The sequence below is a fragment of the Chelonoidis abingdonii genome, chromosome 6 (genome assembly GCF_003597395.2).
Source record: "Chelonoidis abingdonii isolate Lonesome George chromosome 6, CheloAbing_2.0, whole genome shotgun sequence".
In the NCBI taxonomy this organism is placed as follows: Eukaryota; Metazoa; Chordata; order Testudines; family Testudinidae; genus Chelonoidis; species Chelonoidis abingdonii.
The window spans coordinates 97,237,580-97,251,793 of record NC_133774.1 but is presented as its reverse complement, the minus strand read 5'-3'; the positions used below and the strand labels follow the sequence as shown (position 1 = coordinate 97,251,793).

The following is a 14,214-nucleotide window of genomic DNA, read 5'->3' as shown; positions in this document are numbered from 1 at the left end:
CTTTTTTATATACACATACATTTCTTTTTTTTCATATACAGCCATATAGTAACTTCATTAAGTATTCTACGAGTCACGCGCCTTCAAGGCCCAAATTACGTTTCAACTGGATCGAGTTTTGCCAATTGTCAGCCTTCACTAATGATAGAATATTATTTCAGCGTAAAGTTCTGATCTGAAAAAAGGCGCCTGTATTCAAAGGTGAGAATAGTGGTATGCAGATAGAGTTTCGAGTACAAAAAGGTGAAACATGATAGTAGTTTATATCCTTAAGCGGCATTTTATTATGTTTCGCTCTAAGTAGTGTTTTGGGAGAGGGGGAGCTTTCATGATAGGATTTTTGTTTCATGTTAGTTTTCCTTCAGTTCAATGAAGAATCTCTTCACCGGCATGCAAATGCTTCAGTAAAGCAAGATAGGGGAATTAGTGCTCTCTCTTCTATCTACAGGAAAGCTTCTTGCGCATGGTTGCATGGGTCTCAAAATTGTGGAGGATTCTCTGCGCTTTGAGTGTCTTAACAATTTGAGGGACTTATAACTCAGAATGGTTTAGGGGTTTGTTAATAGAGTGGATGGGTGAGTTGTATGGCCGGCATTGTGCAGGGAGAGGTCAGATAGTGATCATTTGGTCCTTTGACTTAAAGTCTATGTTTAAGTACAGACATTTGAAAAACTCTTCGGAGAAAAGCTCGCGTTGTCCATAGAATGGAATTAGGGTAATGTTTTGCCGCCCTCTACTTGGACACTGCCTCTGATCTTTTTTTTTTTTTGGATGTTAACAACCGGTGAGAAATGAAGGTTTATCGGTTGGAAATATCATATTTTATGCATTACGATTTTGAAGCACAGCCGATGGCCATTCTTCTGTCTCAAGCCATGGAGTTTACTTAGTAATACCGTATGGCCACAATTGTGGCTGAACTCAGCTGGGCAGATCCTCAGCTGGTGTAAATAGATGTTTCGTAATTCTGATTAACACCTAAGGATCTGTCCGCACAAGTTTCTACGAATTCTCTTACTTGGGTGATTAATCGCTCTCGGCAGACTTTTCCACATGGATAAGCCTTTCCATCCTTAATCTATCCCACTGTCAAAATGGCTTTCACTTTTTCATTCCTTGAATGGATTCAAATTCATCTAGACTGGATTGTGTTATGCCTTTGAGCTCTGAAGTAAAGAGCCTCTAATAAATATTTGTAACCAGCTCTTTTAAATTGTGCTTTTCGATCAGCAGATTTTCAACGTGCATTAAATGGGTCAGTATCAATTAACACTTTACACATGGGAAATGAGGCTGGAGGTGAAGTGACTTGCAGTCTCCAGCAGGCAGTGGATGAGTGAATAGAACAAGTCTCATGAGTCCCTGCTGGCCGGCCTTCGCCATAGACCAACTACCTGTGGTGCAGTACTCGATCTATCAACCTGCTTTACAGAGTTAGTTGCCAATCTGTGACTTTCTCACTTCATACCAAGGACCCAACTTATAGATACATATCTCTAGGCTTGTGATTCGATAATGGAGAGGTTACAAAAGCATAGGCAGTATAATGGTAATGTGTGGAACAGAGCCTACAGGAATGGAATTTTGGAGAAGAACATTGTCAACTGACGGCCTGGTGGTGGAACGCACAAACACAAGAGGTATTGTTTATTTGGCATTTGTTGATGTACACAGTTCTTTTTCAAATGGCAACTGAGAAATGCTTGGTTTGTGGGGAACGTATCTTGCCCCGCCTGCGCATGGGTTATAGCCCTTTCTGGGATTGGCATGACCATGCAGTAACATTCATTTTCAATAGTTATCATTCCCCACATTCTTCTACAAACAGAAGCGCTCCACATGACACTTACTCAGTGCATGCGAATTGATGTGCAATCTCACACACATTCTTGAGGGGACTTCCTCTCATTGTTACATGAAATTGTGCAGCTTGCTGCTCTGTGCTTATAGTTCAGCTTTGGAGTGGAGTTTGGCTGTGTAACGGAGTCACCATATCTCTTCCTACTTCTTTGAACCACAGCTCTTTACTGCACTGACAAAGGTTATTTTTGTTGTCCATAATTGTATACACACTTTAGGTCTTTATATACCTCCACAATTTTCTAGGTTGTTGCCGATTCACATAAGGCAGTGCTACAACAGTGGTCTAAATTTTTCTTATTTTTATCCCTTCAAGTTATTGAAGTAATGGAGTTAGTTAGCTGCAGTGTCGGGCAGGAACTGGGATCAGACAGTTAACAATTGATCTTGTGTTGTATAGCTGACTTATCTGTTCTGATCTGTATAGAAGACCAAAAGAGCGCTCTCTGGATACTAGAAGAAAGCAAATATGAGAAAAGGAAAAGCAGTTACATTAATTCAATGCAATAATCATTTTGCCATTTTTATTTATGATTTTCTTTCTTTCTTTAGTCCAATCACTTTTCTATCTAAGAAAATTGAGTGGGTAATAAATACATTGATAGATAAACTGAGGCATACTTAGAAGATGATCCACAGTAATGACCATACTTCATACGGTTCTATCTTTTATTTGAATAAAGAATTTGAACGCCTTTTTTTTTATTTTGGTTGAAATCTTGGAAGTAACTTTGTGTTCATCAGCATACACTTGCCAAGCAAATACTAGTTTTAGTCTAGTTGTGCCGATACAGCGTCTGAAGCAGCTGCTTGAAGAGCATCCATAAAGAACATATTCAGGGTTGTTATGTAAACATATTTGTTACAGCAAACAAGGGTGCTGCGCTGCTCCATCGAAGCTGTCTGATCTGGCCGGTTGCATGTCATGCTCTATTCACTCGATGCAGTCTCATTTAAAGAGCTTAGTACTGAATCAAGAAAATCATAAAATTCTGGTCGAGTTAAAGGTTTTGTGAAAATGCATATTGGACAAGGAAATGGGTTCAGTTTTAGCCTACTGCGTTCCTTAGGCATGCAAGGGGCCTAAACCAAGTTTAGTTGCTCCTGAAGATTCTCCAGAATTGGGTTTGGAGAAATCATCTTATTGAAATATGTTGTTATTAGTCAGCGCCCGCACGGTCCCACTGATGTTTGCTTAGTATGGGAAGGGCTTGTTTGTGTGCCATGTAGGCAGCAGTGTTGTAATTTCTGCGCCTTAAGATGTTTTAGTTGCACTGGGAGCAGACAGTAGCTGGTCAATTGCGAATCAGGGATGCAAAGACTGCATCCTTCTGATCAGATATGTATAGACTTTCATTCTGCGAGCGAAGACTGAATCAGGCCATATTTTATATATGTGGTTTGTTTAAGATTTGATCCTTAACTATCATTTCTAGCTTGTTTATTTCTGTTTTAAGGTGTGTAGGGATAGATATTACCTAACATTAACCTTATTTTAAAATGAGTTTTCGAGGTTTTGAGCATAGGTAGGGGCACTGTCTGAGGAATTTTTCTGTACAGATGAAACTGTCTCTATCGCATATAACGAACATCTTTCATGAGTATTTTGTAAGTGATATTCTCCATTCACTCATGCATACCGTATACCCCTACCATAAAAGCTTACCTGCAGCTCAGAAGATTTCCTTTGTTATGCAGTGTGAGATAAAGATAGTATATAGATTTAGACAGACGTGATTTGTATATAAAATAATGATATTTGCTTCATAAATACTGTCTGATGTCATTGTGAGAGTATACGAGTTACACACTTGTACATATTTCAAGATAGATAATTTCCCATTTTGATGTCCACTATAGAATTCTGCAAAAGTGCCCTCAAATATCTTTATTTGGGCATAACTTTAATGGGGTAAAATGCACTTCATCGATGCGCTCAGATTATGACACTTTCTGTGTATTTTCCCTGCTATTTGAATGAAGTGCGTTTTAGCCCAAGCTTATGCCAAATAATTTGTTGTGATGTCTCTAAGGTGCTACAAGTACTTCTTTGTTCTTCTTGCGATAAGTAACACGGCTCACTCTGAATTCTTAAGACTTCCTGAAACTTTTTATTTCCTATTCCATGGTGATTGTTAGAGACTTTGATGCAAACACATGATTTTACAGCGATCGTTGTATTGGAAAATGTGCTATGCAAAGGCAATTTTAATTGCTATGTGATGCATTACCACGCTTGGTGTCCCTAGTCTATTTTTAAAAAATGATTCATGACAAATTTGAAAATATTAACCCATATTTGAGAAATGATCTGATATTGTTATTCGCGAACTCTTGCTCTAATTACAAAATTAATGCTGATAAAATTTACATCCTGCGTCCCAATGAGTCTCTGTTTAATCAAATATCATGTAAACCATTAGTTCAAATTGAACGAATCGCTTCTTGCCTATTTAATTTTGTCTTCATTTTTATTCAGATCTATATTGCATTTATGCTATTAACTTTTTATGTATTTAATTACTACCTGTTGATTAGGTCCTCTGGACAGCTGTAGAATCTATTTGACCTACGGCATTCACTTCAGAGGCTGTACTTTTCCTACGTGCACATTACAGCAAAGGGTGTAACAAACGTCTTGAGTTCTTTTTAGGATGACTATAATGGCTTCATACTACACCCCTTTTGTCCTTTTATACTGCCGAGCGTGAAGCCTAGATAATAAGTCGGCTTAAGAGTATTCCCTTACGGGTCCAATATCAAGCTGCCATCATTCCCAGCTGAGTTGTTTCATGCGGTCAGGACATAGGTATTTTATTTATTAATTTATTCAGGCCTGGGACCCACTTTAAGATCCAGATAATCCAGGTGGACATTTAAGCATCATATCGGCAAGCGCGCAGACAACATTCAGGATTCCTGTCCACCCTTCAGTTTATGTGAGCAACCTGCTTTCATAATCCAATCAAGCAGGTGTCATCTTTTGCAGTGCATAACACAGTGGTACGGAAGTGCGTATATGTATGAGCACTATCCAAGTCCTGAAAGGTCCTATTCACATTGGTGAGAGCAATTCGAGGTCTCTGGAGTCATGCAAGATGCCCTATTTTGTTTCCTGTCTTTTAATGAGGGTCCAATTCTAGCACTCCTGTTGATCAGCTGTGGAGTTCTGACAATGAGGAGGGCGATTCATCAGTAGTCTAAAACGACCGGGATAATATCTGAGGAGTGATTAATCGCATACACGTATTTATTCTTAACATTGGCCTAACTTCGAGATAGAGAATTTCAAGCCACCATTTATTTTCCTCACGTTGAGCTATTTAGAACATGCTAGTCATGATATGTAACAATGACAACAAATGCTGTTCCTGCTGATTATATCCTGTCTGTATATGTACAAATTGGTTTGGCGGGACTAACGATAAAGCTTTTCAGGAGCTGGCCTTGGCTTTGTCGCACAAAATTTCGGTGATACCACGTGGTCATTAGGGTCCTTCATCTAGGGCCAATCGTTTCTTTACCTGAGATTCCCAGTCAAAAAGGTGGAGTATCGTTTCACGTTTAGGTTCCCGATAGCATGCGAAAGTCCAAGAAGTCAGTATCTTCACATTAACTTCAGAAGAAGTTTTGCCGTGTCATTCTGCATAGTTTGATTTATGACAGAACAGAATGAGAGAAGTGGAGAAAAGACTAATTGTCGTCAATTTACTGTAAAGTTCTTATCTCTCGTGAAGCTAGGTAAGGCGGAAAGTTTATTTTTCTTAGTGTTCTTACGCTCAGAATTATTGGGATAGATGATTTTATCACCAACCAGTCTTACCCTCACTTGTCTTTTAATTAGATTTAATTTAAGTTTGAAATATCTTTGTTTGTTCTTATGTTGTTGTAATAGGGAATGGAATAATTAGAGGTAACTATTTATTTAGAAGTGGTAATTTACTGATTATATAGGTGTTGGCGCCTTAATATTCTTTCTGGAGCTTTGCTTTTGAACACTGAGTCATAAGCCCCGATTTGATTCCCTTGTATTGCAAGATAAATTCGGTAAGTGTTGTCGTGTTTATTGATTCTGCTCATATAAAATTCCATGTATATCATGCAGTTATGAAGAGTGTTGAGGAGGTCCTATTGGTATTCCTCAGGTTAATGCAGAGAATGAAGTGCTGTATGCCCCACCATTTTAATGTTCTATCTTAAATAGTAACAAATGGCCTTTGTTTTGATTCTTGTTATCTCTAATTTATTGCGAGTTCGAGGAAACATTACACTGTGCATATACGTTATTGGAACGTGAGGCTTCCTTTTTTTTGATTCGAGTGTTTGTATTGTGATCCTCATGGCATTTTTTAGGACATTCGTATGGAATGACTCAAACAGGTAACATTTTGAATGCAAGTCTATTATACGGATCAATATTTGTTTCTCAAGTGCAGAAGATAAGAAGTGGCAATTGCCTAGAACTCAACTACTGAGGAGATATTGGGTCAATTCTGTTCTCAAGTCAATGGTTAATTTTCTGTACTCAGTTGATTTTTAGTTATGCAGTCTTTCTATTTCTGAGTCTCAGAGCTGGCAGGGTCAGTGGAATCCAAAGTTTTGGTGTTACTTCAATTTCCTGAGATGGTAACAGCTTTTATAGCTCATTTTAATTACATGGTGCGTTACTATGGTGAAGAGAAATTGATTCACCCCACTCCCAATATCCCATCCCACTTAATCAGTATTAGCAGTTCTGTGTGGTTAGTACATTTTGTGGACCTACAGGTATGTAACAGGAAGTAGGTAGAGAGAGGCAAGGACACAGGAGGGTTAAGTGCTTGTAGGCAATATTCATTTCTCTCCCACTAATATTTCAAGTTTCCCAAATGGTCCATTCGGCTTAGGAAAGAGAGCTTTCGTTTTTACAAAAAACAAGGAGAATGCCCTACAGCTGGTGCAGGGAACTCAGTTGGGATATAGGTGACCCGGCTCAAGTTCCTTTCACATTTAGGCTACTGCTCTGACATCGCGTATTGACTCCGTGGTGCTTCATTGTCAGCAATTCCACACTGGATTGCGAAATCTCATGGAATGTAGTCAAGGATGAATTGTTTCTCTAAAAAGTTCTGTTTTGGCAAATTTCATGAAAAATTCTCAACCGCCTCATTTTGGGGTTCTGTTATCAAATTCCGTTTACTGATGTCTTATGTAGTGTAATAAAGATTAACTCAGGTGTTGAGTCTTGCTTCTCAGAACGTTCAAATGTAAAAAAATTGTATTTACTGTATGTAAGTTTAATTTTATGCCATTAGGAATCTCTTTGAATAAGCCTGATAGAAAGATTCCCGTTACCTTATTTAAGGTCCAGATAGAGTCTCATGTAGAGTCTGGGGGTGGGTTTGGGTTCTTCCTGAGGTGGTGGGCCTTGGGCTTCAGACTTGTGGGGCACGGGGCCCACAGCTTGGTGACCATAAATGGGGTCTGGACCCCCAATTTTTTTGGGAGGACGCCTGCTTTAAGATCCCAGGCTCAAAGAAGAATCCAAGATGCATTCAATGAGAGATGTTATTACCTGGAATGATCAAAGGAAGCGCGCGCGCGCGCGCGCGCGCGCTCAGTTGGCAATTATTTTCTCTTATTTCCAGTTCTCTTAGAAGCGGGAAAATGGAATTCAAAGTGGTATACAATTCACGCGAGCAGCGTTAAGAACTAGGTGTTTGAATATAACTAATGGTAGTCTTAAGCCTTAATGGGTAACTTTGGAGCCACATCAAGTAATTATTGGACTTTTCACATTCAAGAGAGTGGAGATACACATTATTGTGCACAAGGGACCAGAGTGCAGACTTATACCAGCCAAGGAGAAAAATCTCGTCTATCAAGGAAAAGTGAATCTCTGATTCTGAATACAGATAATGTGATCCCATTCCATAAGTGGTTTGTAGATGAATATTATCAATTTACATGTAATAGTGTGTGAACGTGAGTGTGAATTTATATACCATTCAAGGTGTAGAGATTCAGAGATGTGCACAATATAAACAACAAAGCAGATGAGAATAAGGTTCCCCTGGAAACATGTCGAAGTGTATTGCTAAACCACGAGCACATTTTCTAGCCTCTTAACCTCCGGAGAGTCATTCTGAAGAGGGTGTCAGAGATTTGCCTACCCACAGGGTGGTGTCTCTGTTCAGACTAGAGAAGGACTGGATTCTCAACCCGTGGATGCTGTTTGAAGAAGACCCAACGTTCTTGCTTCTGTGTCTGAGCCGAGGCGACATTTCACAGAACGACCTCCTGAACTTTCTGTTGAGGTCAAATTGCACAAAAGCAACTTGACTGACGTATATTCCTTCTGGTCACAGACACATGCAAATGGAGTTAAAGGCTGTGTACGTTATCTTGATTGCTTAATAGATGGCTTTGTCTCAGTTCTACGCATGGTCAAGTGAGTTTGCATAGTTTGCACTTGGTTATTACTGTTTGTGTACTTGTATTATTGTTACCCCACCTTTCTCTATTGTCGCATTTATCATACTCTTATTCTATATTTAGGACTGGGGTGCTGTACACCTGACTAAGTAATACTCATTCCATTGAGGAACTCACTGGTTTAAAAGTGGGACTATCATGGTAGCCGAAACGGAACTCTTGTTTGTGCACCAAGTTTCTTATTCCCCCAAGCCTTCTACCTATACTTTGGGCCAGAAAGGGGGAGGAGAAGAAACCCCGAAACTTTGGATGCTTACCATTCCAATGCACCACGGCCAGGCAGGTGCGGGTTATGAGGGACTCCAGCTATCCCACAGTCCCACAGCAGTTCTCCGAAAAAGTTCTTTGCATTCTTGGGCTGAGCTCTCCCGTGCCTCTCCCGCCGGCTCAAACACATTGTCCGGCGGTTGGTTCAGGGAATTAGTCCTCACCCTGTCACTCCTGCCCCCCGCCCGCATGTGAAAAAGGGAAAGATAGGTTTCTGATTCTTTCAATGTACCCTATGTTACAGATATGCTGCGGTAGAGCGATGTGCAAGCGTGAAGTGCAGTATCCGGGCTCCTTCCCCCGGTGACAGCGTGCCAATATGACTGAATATCTGTCGTCAATCAGCCTGTGAGTGCTCTTGGTGCTAGTGAGGCTTGGCGGAGCGCTGGGTTAAAATAGGAATGACTCCCGTATCCAGTGAGATGGGATAGAACGTGTGGTAACGTCTTCTACTAGCAACTGGGGGCTGAGCTCATCAGCCCTCCTTTACCTGTGTAAAGATTTAAGTGTATGCCTGGACTATCATATGCGCGGCATGTGGGCTCTTCCCGCACGCTTATGTTCTGCACTGGATGTCAAGCCGGTGAGGCTGTCTCCCCTATTCTTATCTCACTAACAAGTTCTCTGTGTTCTTATTCCTGATTCTTTATAACTTCAATGACCCAACATGGTGGGGACACTGCCACGGCCAGCAGAAGCTTGGGGTGAGGAAGAGGAAGCAATAGTGGGGTTGTTTGCGGGGGACCGTCGTGAATGGCATGTAGTCATTCATTCATGCAGGATCTGACTGGGACTTGTGCTCTCTGATACACTGTTCTCTGTACAACTTGCCCCTTTTGAAGGACTACTTATTTTTAGAACCGAAAGGCGGGATTGACTCAGGACGTCATTCCCAGTTTTGCTTTTGACCACCGGCCGATCTCAGCCAGGGGCACATGATCGCAGCAGCAGTACAGCAGAGACAGTTAACGTTCATTCGATTGCCAATTTCCCGGCAGCAGACGAACAAAGACTGTGAACGGCTCTGCTATCATGCAAAACAATGAATGCTGTGCGCTGTGCGCTGGAGTATTTGCTCTGTGCGAGCATCCAGATACGGTGACGATGAAATATTAAAAAAAGCTGAACGTGGCTCTGTTGTGGTGCTATGGCGCCTGCAGGCAATCCAGTGAAAGTCGAATGTCTTGCGTTGTTTCGGAGGAATGACTGACACTTTACCCGAACACTGGACAATGATTTTTGCCATCGGCACTGGGCTCTGCACCCAGAAATCTAAGGCAGGGGATTTACTGCGCGGAGACTGCGGGAACTATGGGATAGCTACGGAATAGCTACCCACAGTGCAACACTCCAGAAATCGATGCTAGCCTCGGACCATGGATGCACACCGCCGAATTAATGTGCTTAGTGTGGCCGCGTGCACTCGACTTTATACAATCTGTTTTATAAAATCGGTTTATGTAAAATTGGAATAATCCCGTAGTGTAGACGTACCCTATGTTAACTGTTTTCTCCACTATCGGGTATTCTTAAATGGGGAAAAGTACTGCTATGTTACACTAACCACAGGAAATCATGATTCTACAAATAAAAGATTTTTTTTTCTGTCCTTGAGTTAATAACTATAAAAGTAGTGTGTATTGTTGTAAAACATTATGGTTCACCTCTCCCCCACACACACCTCCCCATTATCTTGGAAAAGATTATTTTTGTGCTTTCATACCTGTCTTTTGGTCACAGTGCCATCTACAGGATCCACATATTCAAAGCTGTCTGTTTTTTCCACACGGTAGACATTGTTCCCAACAGCAAACTGCTGATTACTGAATGATTTGTCAATGATCAAAGCCTCCAGGTCTCTCATTATGAAATACGCGGTTCTGGGTTCCAATCCTTCATAATCAAATCTTCAATGTGATAAAAAGAAAAGTAGTATGAAGAAATATGTAAGCTCCACCCAGCAGAAAGATTCTGGTTTCACAGAGCATGAGATGCTCACAATTAGTAAATTACAGCAGACTTGGAAAATCAGGCATGCAACTGAAGCGCCTAGTGCAAATGTAAACAGCTCTTCCATTTACTTACACACTTTTGTGCTCCTAAGTCCTCCATTCCATGAAATGTGCAAATCTGTCAACTAAGTTTAAGAGAAAACTGTGTGCCCTACGTGGTTAATGCACTTACATGCTTAAAAAGACAGGTCCACCCTCAACCCCTCTCCCCCTTGACACATCTGTGCTCTCTTGTTGGGCCACTAACACAAAGGTCTGCAGACCGTGTAGAGTCAAAAAGTCATTTCCTGCTGAGAAGCTGGCGTTAGCGGCAAAGGAATTAACAATAAGAGAACAAGGTTATCAGCTCTGGCCTTCTCCCCAGTCTTGGCTGCCCTTAGAGTTTCTATCTCAGGGCTCTTCAAACCACACACTGAATATTTTCCCTTCAAAAAACCACTCCAACCTCCTTTATTTTCAGCTGGAATAACCAACCACTTGCCTCAGAGCATTAGCAGAACCCACTTAAAAAATACATGATATACTTTTACATTTGAGATATTATTAGCAACAACAGCAACAACTTGCTTTCAAACAACACCATTTACACAGAGAGATCCGTTACACGCCATACAAATACCGCACCATTGATATGTAGCCAACTCTGCGCTGCAGGGCAGCGACCAACTAGCACACTGCATGGTCAATAGTCAAGGAGTAGAGAAAGAACTTTGCTAAAGAACAAAACGTTTTATGGATTCCTTAATCTCCGTAGGGTAAAAATTCACCCTGGACAGAGGGCCAGCACAAGGCCTACGCACCATGAGTCCCACTTAAGCCCTATTTTGAGATTTTATGTAGGAGTTTAAAAGTGCATAGACCTTAGGCAGGACCATGAATTTCACCCCTTATAGAGACAGTAGGCAGGACATTGGTCCTGTCAAAAAGGCCCACATACAATAGAGTGCCTGGCACTCAATTTATCTCTTTGAAAGATGAAGAGCTGAGTAAACCTCGCTGGTTTTTTAAACTTATGCTTCAAGCCAGTCTGGTTCAAGTTAAAGCTGAGACTTAGATCACTAACATCCCTAGGAATGCTGTTCAATCTGTGGCAGATTTTCATTCTGTGCACGCACCTGAAGTGCTCCTGAACACATTTCACTATTAATAGCAACAAAGCTAATCAAGTCAAACTTGCCCCGGAATTGTCCTAGGAACATGCTAACCTACTGTGTTTTGTAATAATTATCTGCACCTGCAATAGTAGTGGCGGCCAAATTTTGTCCAGTGATCTCTGACAATCTCTTCCACGCTCTGCTTTCGAGCTGCTATGATTGAAAGCCAAACTAGCACAGCCCAGAGCCCATCCTTCTCTCGGATGTGGTCAGACCCTAAAAAGAAATAAGTAATGCACATTTATTAGCAGATACACCAATGAAAATGCCAACAATAGTTCCAGATGAGAAGCATAGAGGAGTTCATGTCAGTTTGTTTTTTTAGATACAGTAAAACAATAACACAGACATTTTCCAGACTGACAGTCAAAATAATTGTTTAAAAGATAGTAAGGAAGAGAGACAGTCGGACAGACGTCAGAATCCACATTACTAAAATTCAACAAAAGATGGGAAATTACTTGGCTCCCAAGAGTGTAAAAGCTATTACATTCTTAACCACTGTGATTCCTGCCAATCATTGTGCAGAATGATATACATCAGGGTTGGCAACCTTTCAGAAGTGGTGTGCAGAGTCTTCATTTATTCTCTCTAATTTAAGGTTTCGTGTGCCAGTAATACATTTTAACATTTTTAGAAGGTCTCTCTCTCTAAGTCTACATTATATAACTGAACTATTGTTGTTTGTAAAGTAAACAAGGTTTTTAAAATGTTTAAGAAACTTCATTTAAAATTAAATTAAAATGCAGATCTTATCAGTTTAGTGCAGTGGTTCTTAACGTGGGGTGCAAGATACCCTTTCTGGGGGTGTGAGACATGCAAGATTTTTTTAGAAGGTAAATCATCAAAAATACAAAATAAGCACAGGCACATAAGTACAACTACTTTGTTTCATCAAACCTATGTATTTATTAACATTATACATGTTTTAATGATTACTGTAATATACAAAGTTTTAAAGTTTTTAATCTAATTGTAGTGTAATTTTCAATAAGGGCTGGAGAGTGCTGGGACCAGGCCCTGGGCTGGCTGCAGGTACCCCAGGCCGGCAGGAGGGCTGAGCAGTGCTGGAGGCCCGGACCGCAGCTGGCAGGGGGCTGGGCGGCTGGAACCTCAGACCAGCAGCTAGGTGAGTGGGGCCGGTGGCTGGTATCCCAGGCCAGCAGCAGGCTGAGCAGAACCGATGGCTGGGACCCCGGCTGGAACTCCAGACCGGCGGTGGGCTGAGCGGCTCAGCCGCTGCTGGTCTGGGGTTCTATCTGCCGGCTCCTGACAGCCGGAGTCCTGGCTGCCAGCCCCGCTCAGCCTGCTGCCGGCCGGGGGTTCTGTTCACCCAGGCCGACAGCGGGTTGAGCAGGGCTGGTGGCCAGGACCCTGGCTGGTAGCAGCATACCAGTAAAAATTGGTATGCGTGCTGCAGGTTGCCAACCCCGATATACATAACTGGGACTGTTTCCCAGAACTGGGCCAGATCAGATGAGCCAACTCCTAGTAATTAAGCAAAGTACTCCAAATTACAGAGTTCAGCTACAACTGCATCCCCTTGTCTGCCCAGATGTTTATAATTGCCCTAACATCTGTCTTGGGCCAACCTGCAACATGCTTCTTCTGAGATACATACCCAAAGCAGATAAGTTATGCAGAAATTGCAAGAGAGTAGATACTGGTGAGAATGAGAATGCAATGAGGTCTAAGAGGCATGCTGCTCAGCTTATACAGATGAGGGCTTCCGGAAAACTTGACTTTATGTTAATAGACTACAGAGACTTGAACAGAAAGACAAAGCCAAGCAGTGCCCAGGAAAGATGGTGCTAGGACTAACCAGGGCTGCCCAGAGGATTCAGGAGGCCTGGAGCAAAGCAATTTCAGGGGCCCCTTCCATAAAAAAAAAAGTTGCAATACTATAGAATACTATATTGTCATGGGGGCCCCTGCAGGGCCTGGGGCAAATTACCCCACTTGCCCCCCCAGGCGGCCCTGGGAAAAATAAACATTTAAAAACCTTCCGCATCTCGGCACAAACTCAGTTTTGAGAAAACTTCTTTTCAAGTCACCTTTACAAGGTATCACTGGCTCTCAGCATCAGTTAGTGCTAAAAGGCACTAAAGCGCATTAAAAGAGTTGGACAAATATTTTCCATCAAAACTTTTTTTGGATTGAAAACCAGGGGTTTTTAAAAAGCAGAAAAAATCATGGACAATGTCTGTTTTCCTTCAAAATTTGTTGTTTTTTTTTTAATTGAAAAGCTGGAATTAGTCTGCCAAAACCTGAACATGGTTTGGGGTTTCAGAAGTGTGTGGCCAAATATTTGGTGCTTGCTGTGTTTGATTGTTTAAAGAAACAATCAAAAAATTATGCTTAAAAAAAATCCAAAACTTTTGAACCACCTCAGCTTGTGACCAAATGCCTGAGCCCATTCAGTCAGAGATTTTTCCAGGTTTCTGATA

The 14,214-nt window shown here is 41.4% G+C and overlaps 1 protein-coding gene across 1 annotated transcript in view; it reads right to left on the bottom strand.

Moving 5' to 3' along the window:
* PGM5 (phosphoglucomutase 5) overlaps positions 1–14,214 on the bottom strand; it is a 152,451-nt gene that overhangs the window by 47,819 nt on the left and 90,418 nt on the right. Inside the window, exons 8-9 of the mRNA XM_032801810.2 lie at positions 11,848–11,983; positions 10,325–10,508 (exon numbers count right to left, since the gene is read on the bottom strand). Of these exons, the coding sequence (XP_032657701.1) occupies positions 10,325–10,508; positions 11,848–11,983 (320 nt within the window). The remainder of the gene's footprint in view (positions 1–10,324; positions 10,509–11,847; positions 11,984–14,214) is intronic.